We start from the raw sequence: 15,040 nt of genomic DNA, 5'->3' as shown, positions 1-15,040 counted from the left end.
TCATATCGATGATCAATATATCACTCCATTACCTCGAGGGAAAAAAAAGAACTCGTCATATGGTTTTATAGCATTTTACCTATGAAAATGTGTTGAAGAAAGGCTCAGGTTTTCCAGGCAAAATATGTGTTCACAACAGACTTGTCCAGGCCAGGCCTTGCCTGAGAAAATTTTACCACGGATCTCTGGGACACTGTCTCATGGACTAGTGAGACTGGATGGATTCCAGCCTCCTCCAGTGAACTAGGAAGTCAGTCATTTATCTGTAGGGTTTACAAAATGAACTAGAATGCCCATCCCATTTAATCCCCACAGAGAAAGCTGAAACAATCACCTCTCCCCAGGAGTGAGATGGCATCAATCTGACGCCCGGGACCAAAGCCAACCATCTCAGCTGGAACCTGAAGTTTCTCAGCCAGAAACTGGGACCTTGAATGCATAGCAAGTAGACCGCTTGCTCTGTTTGCTATGTTTTTCCAAAAGCAATAAAAATTGTATTTCTTCTTAGGCAAAGTTAAAAGTAAAATGTGAAAATAAAAATATCTATGTTATTCTGTTGGTCATGCAAATTTGATATATGCACATGACTTGAGATAATAAACTAAGTTTAAATCTTCCTACTTTAAGGTTTGCCAGTTACTTTGGCAGTCAAAGGAAGCCATACATCTAATAAAAATTTTGACAGATTTTAAAAATTGTTTATGACAGAATTTTCAGTCTTTTTTGAACAAGAGATACCTATGGTGGCTAAACTATTTCCTAAAGGGGATGAGAAGTATCTATTCCTATATAATTGACCATCATTTACCAAGTAACTGCCCTTTAGACATTGTGGCTAAGGCTTTAAAATGTGGTTTTCCACGATTACATTACAGTCAACTGTGTGAGAGAACCAGATCTAAATCCCTTTCTCCTCCTGTGAGAATCTTTTCTAATCTACTTTTCAAGAGTAACACTTCCTTGTTTTATTTATTTATTTATAAAGATTTTATTTATTTATTTGACAGAGAGAGAGAGCACAAGCAGGGGGAGTGGCAGGCAGAGGCAGAAGGAGAAGCAGACTCCCCACAGAGCAGGGAGTCCGATGCGGGGCTGGATCCCAGGACCCTGGGATTATGACCTGAGCCAAAAGCAGACGCTTAACCGACTAAGCCACCCAGGCTCCCCAACACTTACTTCTTTTAAAAAGACAGAACTTAAGAAGTGAAAGGGAAAACATCCTTTTCATCCCCACGCTAAAGATGCTACTTGCCCCTACGTATTTTGAATATTACAATACTAATTGCCATAGCTTATGGTAGACAGTGGGAGTAGCCAGACTGTTAGGCTCTCCTAAAAAATTTCCCTATTGCTTGGAAAATCAGTTTATTGCTTTCCTAAAAATGGAACATGCTCACTGTAAAAATTTCTAAGAATCTAAAAATCTTCAAAGATTGCTGTCCTACCACCCATGACTGCAAAAACCTAAGAAGGAAAAGGAACTCCAATTGGAAAAAAAGTCTAATGATTGCAGTACTGTTGACCCTTGAACAGCATAGGTTTGAACTGATGGGTCTACTTATATGTAGATTTTTTACAATATGGTACTATAAACGTGTTTTCTCTCCCTTATGATTTTCTTAATAACATTTTTTCTCTAGCTTATTTTAAGAATAAAGTATATAATACATATAACATATAGAATATGTGTTAATGGATTATTGGTAAGGCTTCTGGTCAACAGTAGGCTATTAGTAAAGTTTAGGGGGGAGTCAGGTTATACGTGGATTTTCAACTGCGTGGAGGGTGGACGCCTCTAACCCCTGCAATCTTCAAGGGTGAACTGTAATTACATTTCATTAATATATTCTCATTACTGAAAGAGAATGGACCTTCCATCAACCTCAACTTTAGCTCTCTTGCTTAACCTCAGTGTCAAATGCCTTCCCTCCAGGGATGCTAAAACATTTCACTTTTGAGATAAAGTCAAATAGGAAAGATCATCCAAAAGAAAGAAATTAGTTCTGCAGATGTTAACTGCACCTGGGTAGTGTTATTTTTTCCTTGCTTGAACTGTGTACTCACCTGAGCTAGATCAACTCTTGCATGGCCCAAGGAAGGGAATGAATTATCAATAATTTTAAAACATATTTGTCATGATAAAAAGATAGCTCTATTTGCCAACTTTTCCTCACAGCTAAATAATCTATTTCTATTTCTGGGAAACTGAAAGCAATAGTACATGAAGTAAAGCTTTCTCTTCTGTCATATTCTACAGATATTTTAACCTCTTTCCCAACCACAGAGACCATGATTAAATAAGCAAACCATATTTTATGAGATGCCAAATTTATTAGTTATCGGACTACCTTCTGTAATGACAATGTTTAATACCATAAAAAGAACCTGATAAAATTCCAATTTCCATTTTTATATTCCAAAAAGTAATTCAAATATGCTTCTCAATTCAGTGTTTTACTTTTGCAAAGCAATCCTCTTTATTTTAAACCATACTTATGTTTTCTTTAGTCATTTTAATCGTTAGGTTTACTTAACAAAAATTTACTGTCTTTTCTCAGTTATTGCTTTTAAGCAATAAGACATTTATGTCTTCTAATAGGTCACATTTCACCTTCTGCTGTCTTGTGTCATAAAATGGTCAAGGACACTTTTAAGCAAAATTGAGTATATTTATTTTAATAAGAATAATTAAAAAATAAAAAAACAGAGTATCCACATTTACTGAACTTGTTTTTGTCAATTATAGATAAAAGGTGCAGAAGTCATATCCTCAAAAAAGAAAGGCTCTGTTACCACTGTTTGAAACAGGTGTGGTCAATGGTACTTTTATAATTCAGAAATTTTCAGAGCTCGAAGGGGAGAAGTGAACACATCTGGTCTACTAAACATCCTAAATATCCATTAATTTGCCATTGAATCCCACAATACATAAATTTGAATAAAATCTTCTTAGCACAAAGAAAATTCTACTACGTCCTTTATAGCACTGCAGTATCTCTCATGAACTAGGACAATATAATTATTAGCAAAGGACAGTAGGGACTGAAAGTGCCAGTCTTCCTGTTCCTCTAAAAACATGCATGAATGTATCACATATCCACATGAAAACCTCTCACTTGGCCTGGAAAAAAATAAAAAGGATATGACCACCATGTTAATCACTTAGAATAGAAAGAAAGCACCAACATTAGCTGAATTAGGATCTGGTGTAAGAATATCTAAGTAACTCTATCTTCTGGCGCTGCCAGGAAGGTGGGTGTTTGGGGTTAATCAAACACTTAAATCTCTACTTACATTAATGTCCAGATTTGTAATTTTGTAAGAAATTTATGTTAATACTCCACTGAACTTCTTTCAATTTTTGTTGCAAAGTTCAGGAAGCATTTCTTTATCTTGGTCTTTGAATCTGAATCATGTATTATAAATGTTTCATGTGGATACCAATTAACAAAGCATTCTGGTTGGTAACCTGCTGGATAAACCAATTTTTATTGCAAAAAGATGCTCACGACAAAATAAGACTGTTGTGTTTTTATGAAAATCAAAATAATGAAATCAAAATTTTCATGTTCTTTGAAAAATTAAAAAAAAAAACTACTGCACAGTCCACTTACAGTGAGTTCACAGAAATCGATGCTATCCAGGCTTTTGCTTCTGTGCAGTCTCCCTTTTATCCGTCTTAAAGAAGGTTTTCCTTGGCTGACGCTAGAAGTAGCACCGTTCGGATTTTCAGAGGATGGCGTTACCCTGCAAGAGGTGGAAAAAAACTTAAAAGACGGGTTTGTAGGTAGATACAGTTTCTCAAGCATGAGATAAGTATTTACTTGAGGATAGCTCTGGAAATCTTGTGCTCCTTTTTCAACCAAGAAGGTAAGAACCACAGGGGAGCTTCCTCTGATCAGATACCCTTTCTAAGTATTTCTTAGCGGCTTGTTGGTTTAGAAATTTTTCTTGACAGGGTTCAAACATTTCTACATTAAGATTCACTAAAAGTCAACTCTGTGACCATCAAAGAAGCAATTAAGGGCAGACTGAAGTTTCCTAGGTAACTGGGAAGCATCTGCTCCCCTCTGGGTAGTTCTTTATCAAGCGCTCAGCCCAGTGCCTGGTACAGTCAGTGCAAGTCAGCGATCACTGTGTCCAACCACAAATACCGCTCGGCATGCTTTTTTAAGCATGAAAATAACTTTTAAAGATTTAAACATGACAGTCAATGATTAATTCAGCATGATTACAGAACCAAGAAAATACAGGTAAGAAGAAATGGTAAATAATCTAAGCCATCCACATATATGCACACTGGGGTACACGCTCATACACATAAACACACAATCAAGACTGCGATGTGTTCAATCATTTCTGTGCCACCGCTGCTGGCAGCCTTAGAATGTGCCCTGGGAACCTGGGAGGAAACTGCTTAGTGGATTATCATCTTAGAGAGGACAAAGACTTAAGTAGTAAGACTGATTTGTTAAGTGTGGCTTAGGAAAATCAGTTTCCTTATTTTATGATCAAATTTCCTGCTTGGATATGTTCCATGTTTGTATACCTTTCAAATTTCCTGACCTACTTAATATTTTATATTTAAAATGTTGTTGTCTGAAAGGCATAGCTCTCTCATGGGGCGCCTGGGTGGCTCAGTCAGTTAGGCATCTGACTATTTTGGCTCAGGTCATGATCTCAGGGTCATGAGACTGAGCCCTGCAACGGGCTCAGGGCTGAGCAGGGAGCCTGCTAAAGATTCTTTCTCTCCCTCTGCCCCTCCCCGTCCCTGTGTGCTTGCTCTCTCTCTAAAAAAAAAAAAAAAAAAAAAAATAGGTCTCTCATTGCTTGAAAAGGACACACTGGATGGACTATTAGCAAAGTAAACTGGACTTATATATAATAATAAGATGGGAGTGAATATCATAAAATAGACTAGTTTAGGTATTGCTGCTGTTTAAAATGAAAGTACCATGTCCCTATAGTCAGAAGATTTAAAGAGTGTGAAAAGATGCAAAAATGAAAAGTAAAGCCTCCCTCTCCCACCTCATCACAAATCCCCATCCCTTTTCCCAAAGATAATCACCACTAACAGTTCTTTGTATAACCTCCCAAACAAATGCTCATGCTTATCTATGTATGTGTCAATCTCCTTTTGAAACTTTTTAGCAAACTGACCGAATTGTTCACATTGCCCTGCATCTCATTTTTTCACTTAATATCTTGAAGCTCTTCCCATAATAACCCAGATCCATTTCATTCTATTTTTTAAAAGATTTTAAGTAATCTCTATACCAAATGTGGGGCTTGAACTTACAACCCTGAGATCAAGAGTTAAGAGGCTTTACCTACTAAACCAGCCAGGCGCCCCCTCCTCTTTTTAAAAGATTTTATTTTTCAGTAATGTCTACATCCAATGTGGGGCTTGAACTTACATGTTTCATTCTTTTTAATGACTAAACAGTATTCCACTGTACAGATACACCACAATTTACTCAACCACTCCCCTACCCATGGGCATTTAGTTTTCAAATATTTGCTATCAAACTATAAAGCAAGGAACATACTTGACATCTCTGGGTACAAACACAGTATTTACTTAAGAAAGAGCACTAGAAGTAAAATGCAGGGTCAGGGGTTTTGGGGTGTTGCTAAGTACTACCTTTCAAAAAGGCTTTCCCAATTTACACTTCCATCAACAGTACAAAAGAATGTTCATGTAGGGGTGGGCATGTCCTTAAGTGGAAAGGTGACTTTATCATTTTATTTTCTTTTCTAACTCAACTTCTCTGTGTCCTTCATTATATTTGTCTTGCTGAAGGGCTGATTTCTCTTAAAAAAGACGATTACAGAGTTTCTTTCCCACCATGAACATGGATTTGACAATATATATACTAGTTTTTCCTTTACATATTTCAAATCTGTTTTATTAGATGCCTTAATGTTTATAACTCATATCTTTTCTTTTATTCTTTTTTTATCATTATGTTCAGTTAGTCAACATATAGTACATCATTATTTTTTGATGTAGTGTTCAATGATTCATTAGTTACATACAACACCCAGTGCTCATATCTTTTTAGGGATTTAACCTTTTATCACATTAAAAGTCTCTGTTCCAATTAAAGACTTTACCTTAAATGCGATTTTGTCTAATAATTTCCCCATCTACATTTTCATATTACCCTTTCCTTGGCTTATGTTTTTCTGTGCTTGTATTTTCAACCTTTCCAAGTCCCTGTCTCCACCCTTCCCCCACCCTTCTTTTAGCTGTACCTTTAACTCTTATTAATTCTTTACCAGCATGTGACTGGATGCTTTTCTTTTATATCCAATCTGAGAATCCGTATCTTTTGGGAGAAACTTAATCCATTCAAATTTGTTGTGTTTACTGATATGTTTAGATTTATTCCTGCCATGTTGTTTTAGAGTTTGTGTTTTTCAAATTTAAATGCTTTCTTCTTTTTCTTTTCCCACCTTTTTAGTATGACTGAGTTTTCTTTCTCTCTACCCACCCCTGGACTTTCTCCCCTCCAATTAGTAGTTCAAAGTTATACATCTTATTAGGGCAACTCTAACTCTAGCTAACCATACACACACACGTATTTATATATTTACATGTACATTTATATATTTACATTTATATATTTACATGTACATGTACATATGCATATATATATGTACCCCTACATTCCCACAATACATATATACACACATATATATTTAAACTGAAATACTTCTATCAACATCTAGGGTTCAGTGGTATTCTAATCTCCTGTTACACAAGAAATGACATTTAACACGCCTTCATTTCTCTTCTTTTCCAGCACCAGTGCAACCCTACCAAAAGCTCCACCCTCTCTTGAAAATAGTTTCAAGGTCTCCTAACTTCTCTTTCATAGTTTTGATCCCTTTGTTCTTTTGTGATTCTTTGGCTTACTTCTCCAGATCGCTCACTTGCTTTTCAGTTTTGTCAATTCAGCCATTCTCTTTCACCTTAATGAGCAAAGGTTCAATTTCTAAAGTGTCTAGTATGGTGTTCTCTTGCGTATTTCTGAAAATAACCATCTTAATCCAGGGTTTTTCTATTTTCTCAGGGATTAGTTCTTTTGTTTGTTGAGCATGGTAATTCTTTTAATACTGGCTTTCTCCAACTGTTTGGTGATTTTTAATGTCTACTTATACTTGTATTAGAGAACATCTGTTTCTGCACTGTCGGATTTACTGTGGCCTGCCTTTGGCAACTCGGGCAGGGAGATGGGACATGCTGCTACGAAGTAACTTCTCTTCTGGGTCAGAGGACTCAGTAGCTATCTCAGGTACAGCCCTGTCTCTCTGGCCCAAGAGCCCACATTCACTGCTTTGGTAAGCGAGCAAGCAACACTGTTGTCCACAACTTGTCACAAACTAGCGAGGCAAGGCGCCAACCAACCCAGGGCATCGAATCTGAATAATTCCCCAAGTGTCTCTGCTGCTTCTGTCCCTGGAAGGCCGCTGCAAGCTATCAACCTCTCTTTGTGCAGAAACGTTCTCCTGGACATTTCCTGGAAAATGGTTCCTGCAAGTCTCTTCTCTGAGTAGATCTATCTCTATCTAGTAAATACATTTCAGAGATTCTGCAAAAATGCTGATCCACTGATGGCATTCAGTATTGTTTCCTCAGACTCTAAGTATTTTTGTTATTTCATTGAATTGCCAATGAGTGCACCTTTCAAGTCACCTCCCAGAGTAAAATTCTGATGTCACTTTCATTATTCTTAATACAAAAAAATTGTATATTGTACAGTTTTGCTCTCTTCTCTGCAGAGTAAAAGCTTCCATGAAAATAATGAGGAATTTCATTTAAGAAGAGTGGGCATATGGGGAAAAAAAAAAAAAACAGAGCTGTAAAATAATATCCAAGTCTTAAATTACACTTCCTTTCTCTCACTTTACTTTGATCACATTGATTATGTGGCATAATCATAAGAAATATAAACTTTTCTACAAAGACATTTTTCACAAGTTTTTCTCTCATTTCACTTAGAAAGGTATCACTATTTACCTTTTTTCCAAACCTAAAACCTAAGAATTTATATCTACCAAATTTATAAATGACTGACAGCCAAGAAATTTATCAGACTTAACTCAATGTAATACCAAGTCCAGTGACTAAAACAGAAAAAAACATCTTAAATATAACCAGAAGAATGGATCCTCCCCTTCTTCACCAGGTTCATAATAAAAACATTTACTAAAGAGTAGAGCTGAATTGATATATAGCAGGTGAATATCAAGTCTGTATCCACCCCACCCACAGACTCCGCAGGAGGAAGGTGCCTGTCTAGGCATAGAATCAGGCTCCTACAGAGTAATTTCAGTAACTTTAAAGTTTTGACCAGGTCTTTGGAAAGCTAAGAGGTCAACTGTTAAAAAGCATATGGTTCAGTAATGACCTCCTTTTCTTTGGTGGGGGAAAAAAGAAAAGGAATAAACATGGTTCCAGATAATAACATTCAATGTTAACTCACATATAAGTAGAAGGGGTACTGAGATATAGGTGAATTTAAGATGTCGCTTCTCTTTTGTTTTACTACCTTTTTTTTTAAGATTTTATTTATTTGACAGAGACACAGCAAGAGAGGGAACACAAGCAGGGGGAGTGGGAGAGGGAGAGGCAGGCTTCCCGCGGAGCAGGGAGCCTGATGCAGGGCTCGATCCCAGGACCCTGGGATCATGACCTGAGCCGAAGGCAGATGCTTAACGACTGAGCCACCCAGGCGCCCCAATTTTTACTACTGTTTTTGAGAATCAGTATTTCTCTTGGGGCAGGAATATGTGTATTCAAATACTTTTCCGCTGGACACCCGTAAGAATACAGAGAAATATTTACAACTCAGGTATGACGGGCTATACTGGGATACAAAAAGCCCACCAAAGACAGTTCTTCCTAACATGGAGTATAAGGAGTATTTTTGTTGTTGTTGTTGTTGTTTTTTGAGACAGAGAGCGAGCAAGCTGAGGGAGGGGCAGAGGGAGTGGGAGAGAGAGAATCCTAAGCAGGCTCCACGTCCAGTGTGGAGCCTGATGTGGGGCTCGATCTCATGACCCTGAGATCATGACCTGAGCCAAAATCAAGACTCAAACCTTAACTGACTGAGCCACCCAGGCACCCAAGGAGTATTTTTAATCCCAAGGTCCCACTTTCCCTCAACCTGATGGTGTGGTCTGCACTGAATAACTCAGCAGACTCTGGATTTATTTCCTAAATATTTAGGATTATGGCCCTTGACAACATGAAAAATAAAGTTAGTAACTGAGATACAAGCATTTTGGATATTTTCTCTTGAACTCTGGGCAAATCAATATTTAGTTTACAATGAAGTTTTTCTTTTCCTAATTCTTAATTCCATTCTATCATCCCTAGGGGATGATTGGGGAGAACATTTCTCCTCTCCACTCCCTTCATAACTTCCCTAATGGGACCATGTTTTTACTTGTGGGCATGGCTGGCATGCTTAAAAGGCAGAAACCCAGTGTCCACCCTCTCATTTTGTTTCTAACTCAAGAGTTTTGGCTCACAATCATTTTTGACCATGGTTCACTTAGAACAAACAATTCCTAAACTTATCTACCTCACCTATCTCTAATTTCTAGTGGAAAAGATCTCAATAATAATAAAGAATTGGGCAAAAATAATCAAGATGGTAAAAACAAAGCAGTTATACAAGAACAAATTACCAACAAAAGTACCACCTAACAATCTTTCTACAAGATATTAATTTTAAAATACCAGGAATTGATAGCCACAACCAACTCAAGATTAATACTAATGGGTGATAGCAAAGCATCTTTCCCCCAAACAAGGGGAATTACAAACAAGGGTGTAAGAACAGAGGCCTTGAGATACTACTAAGTACAGCAGGGCAGATGACTTTAGAAGGATACTGAATCCTTGTGAAGGGTGCTTCACTAAAAGCTAGTAAAATGCTAATTTTTGTCTATAAGTAACAGACTTAAGGAACCTCAAGAGTTCACTTAAAAGGTTTATATAAATGGCCGACCTTTAGTTGTACTTACAAGTAATAATGTGTATAATTGCCTATAATTTGCTTATTAAAGGAACTAAGAAAGGGATAGATGTTAACTAGATTTACTGATCATTTTGCTATATAAATACTGAATCATTATGTTGTACCCCTGAAAGTAATTATGTCGTATATCAATTATACCTCAATCAATAAAAAAAAAAAAAAAAAGAAACCAAGAAAGGACTTGGATATTAGAGCCATACCCATCCCATCAGGGGAACCTCTGGGACCCATGAGGGGGCTACGTGCCACCCTTGGAGAAACAACATTCTATAAGGCACTTTCCAGTCGTTTTGTACCTGTTTTCAGTTATTCTTCCTTTCTAGACTGTCATGTCCCTGCTCAAATGTGTTTTTAACCCCAACAACTGTTATAAAACTTGATGTGTGACTCTGGGCAAGTCAATGACCTCATGTGTAAAACTGGGAAAGTACAGCACCTACCTCATAGGGGTGCTGCAGGTTACATGAGGGTTGCTTGGAAAGCCCTTATACTGGGTCCAGCAGGTAATAATTAGCTCAATGAATGACAGCTCTTCTTATTTCCAGAATCTGATTACTGGACAACTACTTGAATGAGTGAATTGATACCACGTGTCCTTCAATAATTACTCAAATAACTGGGATAAATATATTTAGAGGCATGAAGAAAATGAAATGACACTCTTTCCCCCCTAAGATCAGTGTAAACATTCCTAACAGCACTCAATGCAAAAATCAAGACTGACAACGTAAAATTATGATGAAACAGTTAGTTGGGCTTCACACCCACTGAAGAGCAGAGAGTTGGCCCCAGTACCTGTACTGGATTGAATGGTGCCCTTCCTCTCCACTCTTCCTAACCCCAGGAACCTGTGAATGTGAACCCACTTAGAAAAAGGGTCTTTGCAGATATACTGAAGGGTCTTGAGATGAGCTTATCCTGGGTTATCCAGGTGGACCCTAAATCCAATGACAAATGTCCTTGTAAGAGAAGAAGCCGAGAGGACACAGACACACAAAGAAGACCATGTGAAGATGCAGAGAGAGGGGGGAGTGATTCAGCCACAAGGAATGCCTGCAGCCACCAGGAGCTGGAAGAGGTAAGGAAGCATTCTCTCCAAGAGACTTCAAGTGAGCGTGGCTCTGCAGACACCTTGATTTCAGTCTCCTGACCTCCAGAACTAGAGAGAATAAATTTCTGTTGTTTTAAGCTACCGAGTCAGTGGTAATCTGTTACAGCAGCTCTGGAGATACAGTGGCCTTCTGCTTCTTTTCATAACCAGCAATTATAGAAGACTCCCACAGGATGCAAGCTGCACAAACCGACACCTACTGCAGGGAAAGGTAACAGGCCTGAGTTCCAGGTTCCTAAACACTAACGATTCAGAACCAAATACTGCAAACAGTCCTACTTCCTAAATTTCTTGGAGAAGGAGACAGAGAGAACTGCAGGCTCCACTGATGCAGGTCTGGCTGTTTGTCTGCTTTAGTTTTCACCTAAACCAGTGTGTGTACATAATATTCCTTAAAGGATTTGCAGAGCCAATCAGAAAGAAAGACACTGCACAAAAGAAAGCTAATGAGCACAAATGGTCAAACTAGAAAGAAGTGTGGGACCAAAACACTGGATCATTCACCCCTACCCTTTACTTCCATTGGCATAAGCTTTGCAGGCATACAGTCTTTCCATACAGACTGCAATAATTTAAAGAGAGAAACACAGACAGCATACACATTTTCATAAGCACCTTCATATAAATCTTCATATATGCCACAACCAGTTATCACAGTATGCCCTCACATCCTGTAAATGGGCATAAGCTAGGGCATTTCAAGGTCTGACCACCCTTGCTGATGTCTGCTATTGGTTCCCACCTACCACTCTGGAGTCACAACTCATATCTACATATCTTCTTGCCATGTAACAGTGCCTTCTGTCTCAATCCTCCATGTGCCGTTGGCTCTGATTCTGGCAAAATGAAATGTTATCTAGAAAATAAATTCCAGAGGATATAAGAGATAGATGAGTCAGGCAGCATAATATTCTTCAACTTAAAAAAAAAAGGACTATATATATCTATGTTTAATATACCATTCACTCTAGAGTTTCTGTAGCATATGCTCTTCATTTGCCACTATAGAAACTAGATTAACATTTGCAAATTCCCCTAACATTGAGCAGAAATTCTGAAATGCTCATTTAAGATTGTGGAAAAGTTAAACAAAATCCCCCTGCCTTTTCCAGGCTGTCTCTTAGTAAGATGGTTTTTAACCGTCGCCTCAGTTCACTGCCTGCTTGAAACATGAATCTCTAGAGTACAAAAGTTACCTGGATTTTATTTCTTTGTGTCCTCTCTTCACAAACTGTATTGGGGAATGTATTTTCAGAAGCAGCACCCCACTGAAAAAGAATAAACCTAGTATCCTGACTTGGTGGCCAAGCTATGATAATATTCATGCCTAACAGCTCCTCAAACATTACTCCCACATCTTAGTTTTTAAATTTAACATCAAGAAAATCTCCTTCCCAGTTATGCATTATTAAGAATTAATGTATTCAACACATATCTTTTCAGAAACTATTTTGTACCAGATACCAGTTACAGGGGACTTAGTAATGAGCTAAACAGATAAAAAGGCCTGCCCCCATGCAACTTACATTCCAGTTGGGGGGGGAGGGGTAACATGTAGGACAAGTAAAATACGTAGTGCTTTAGATATTGGTAAGTGTTCAGAAGAAAAGCAGAGTGAGGGGAAAGACTGTTGGAGCTGACCTCTTTTTTCTTCCTGTACACCATCAACCTGAAAAGCCATCTTCAAACGTTACTACTTCTTGCTTCATAATAGTGGCCTAGTCTTCATATATTTGCTAAAAGCTTCTTCCATGGACATTGCTTAATTACTGCCAACTATTACCAGTCCAGTCTTTGATGTGTTGTCACTTGCTGCTCTTCAAATCAAAATACCTTTTGCAGAATAAATCTTTTTTTAAAGATTTATTAAATTCCATTGAGAGAAAGTGGGGGAGGGGCAGAGAGGAAGAGAGAAACTCCAAGAGGACTCCACACTGAGTGGGGAAGCAGACATGAGGCTCAATCCCACGACCCCCAGGTCAGGACCCCAGCTGAAACAAAGAGTTGGAGGCTTACCCAGCTGCACCACCAAGGCACCCCAAAATCTCTTTTTTAAAACAAATTGGTGGGGGGAGGGCAGTGAGGAAGACACTAATATTCACTAAGCACCCATTATTCAGTCAGACATAGCGGTAGGCACTTTGTATTCATTATCTCAGTTGATCTGGGCTATGACCCCATGAGCTAGATAATATCATTCTCACCCTACAGACCAAGAAACAGATACTCCAGTAACTTGCTTAAGGTCACACGGTAAGTGGCACAACTGAAATTTGAACTTCGCTGCTCATATTTTTTGGTCTTAAGCTCCAAAATTCCCCATTATTGGCATTCTTTTTTCAAAAAACTCTTTTTCTTGGTTGTTCCATCTTTTTATTCCTTGGATCACTCATTTTGTCTTAGATAACAGAAACTACTTTTCTCAAATGCCTAAAAGCAGCCTCACTTCCTTTTCTCTATAACCTTGAGATTAAATTCAATTAAAATTAAAGTGCGTAAATCTCTAAGAACCTCACCGACCACAAATTTTAAAATTAAAATAGCCACGGAACACCAAAGAATTCTGGCATATTTTTCCTATAGTCACCATCCCTTTACTGGACTATTTCTTTCGCGACAGAACCTTACACTTAAGTCTCAAGGCGATGGACCGCCTAGGCAGCCCATGGGGATTCCATATGCCACATTTAAACGCTAATAAAATGCAATACAACCCGATAGATAATCAACTGTGTAAACCAGATCTGGAAAACTTCCAGACATTTTTCTTTTAAGGGCGATCTTTTCCCGTTACCCCAATAACAGTTTCCAGGTCAGGGCAACTGGAACGCGTGCAGATAAAATGCAGTCCCTGATAATGCCATTAAAATCTCGCAACTTATTCCCCTCACCGTGGGAGCGGCTCGCCCTTCACTGTGTACCCACAGCAGATGGGTTTTGAGAAAGAGCAGAAAACGCAGAGCTAATAAATTGTTTCTCTGCCCCCAAGGAAGCCTGGCTGGAAATTCTGAGCCAGAACTCGCGGGGATGGGGCTGGAAGGACAGTCCCGGGCGGGAGACCGGTGTCCCGGGGCCCGTGAGCCGCCGGGTCCCCACCCCTCCCTCCCGGCAGCGCGCCGCTCTACGTGTCGCGGGGCACAGGCGAGGGTCGCGGCCGAACATGCCGGCGTGGGCGCGGGGCGCGGCGGCGCTCGGCCCTACGGGCTCCGAAATGGCTGCTGCGCCCCCGGCTCTGCGCGCCCGTCGGGCCCGGCCGCCCGCCCGGGCCCCGACCCGCGCCCGCCGCGCCCGCCGCGCCCTCACCACAGCTTCCTCTTGAGCGGCAGCAGGCTGCCGCGGTTGGAGGGGGTGACGCCGATGGCCATCTGCAGCACCGTCAGGTATTTCTGGTACTTCATCTTGTCCCCGCTCCGCTCGCGGGCAGGGCCCCGCCGCCGCCGCCGGCGCCGCAGACACAGCCCCTCCAAGCGCCGCATAGATCAGCTCTGGGCCATCCGCCGCCGCCACAGCTCCCGCCGCTCCCGCCGCCGCGGCCGTGCGCGCCCGGCTCCCGCCGTCCCCGCCGCCGCCCCCGCCGCCGCCGCCGCCGCCGCCCTCGCCGCCCTCGCCGCCGCGGCCGCGCGTGGCCGGGACTCCCGCTCCCGCCGCCGCCGCCGCCGCCGCCGTGCGTGCCCGGCCGCTCTCGCCGCCGCCGCCGCCGCCGCCGCCGTGCGTGGCCCGTCGCTCCCGCCGCCGCCGCCCGCACCGTCCCCTCCGCCCGGCCGGCGCGGCCCCCGCGTGCGCCCAGGGCGGACGTCCCGAGCAGCGGGCCTTGCGGGACTCCCTCTCCAGGAGAGGCGGGAGCGGTCGGGCCGCCGCCCCCCCTACCCCGGCC

At 40.7% G+C, this 15,040-nt stretch overlaps 1 protein-coding gene across 6 annotated transcripts in view; it reads right to left on the bottom strand.

The window, feature by feature from the left end:
- Positions 1-14,704, bottom strand: part of TJP1 (tight junction protein 1) — a 238,411-nt gene extending 223,707 nt beyond the window's left edge. For 2 of the 6 annotated variants that reach the window (XM_036084742.2, XM_036084743.2), the window contains exons 1-2: positions 14,470-14,703; positions 3,615-3,747 (exon numbers count right to left, since the gene is read on the bottom strand). In XM_036084742.2, coding sequence (XP_035940635.2) covers positions 3,615-3,747; positions 14,470-14,642 — 306 coding nt within the window. In that variant the 5' untranslated portion in view covers positions 14,643-14,703. Of the gene's footprint in view, positions 1-3,614; positions 3,748-14,469 lie in introns of all 6 variants that reach the window. The other 4 variants (XM_036084745.2, XM_036084747.2, XM_036084744.2 and 1 more) reach the window with 3 other exon arrangements.
- Positions 14,705-15,040: the final 336 nt, after the last annotated feature.

Source organism: Halichoerus grypus, chromosome 8 (genome assembly GCF_964656455.1).
Source record: "Halichoerus grypus chromosome 8, mHalGry1.hap1.1, whole genome shotgun sequence".
Lineage (NCBI taxonomy): Eukaryota > Metazoa > Chordata > Mammalia > Carnivora > Phocidae > Halichoerus > Halichoerus grypus.
This window is presented reverse-complemented; position numbering and strand designations above follow the sequence as displayed.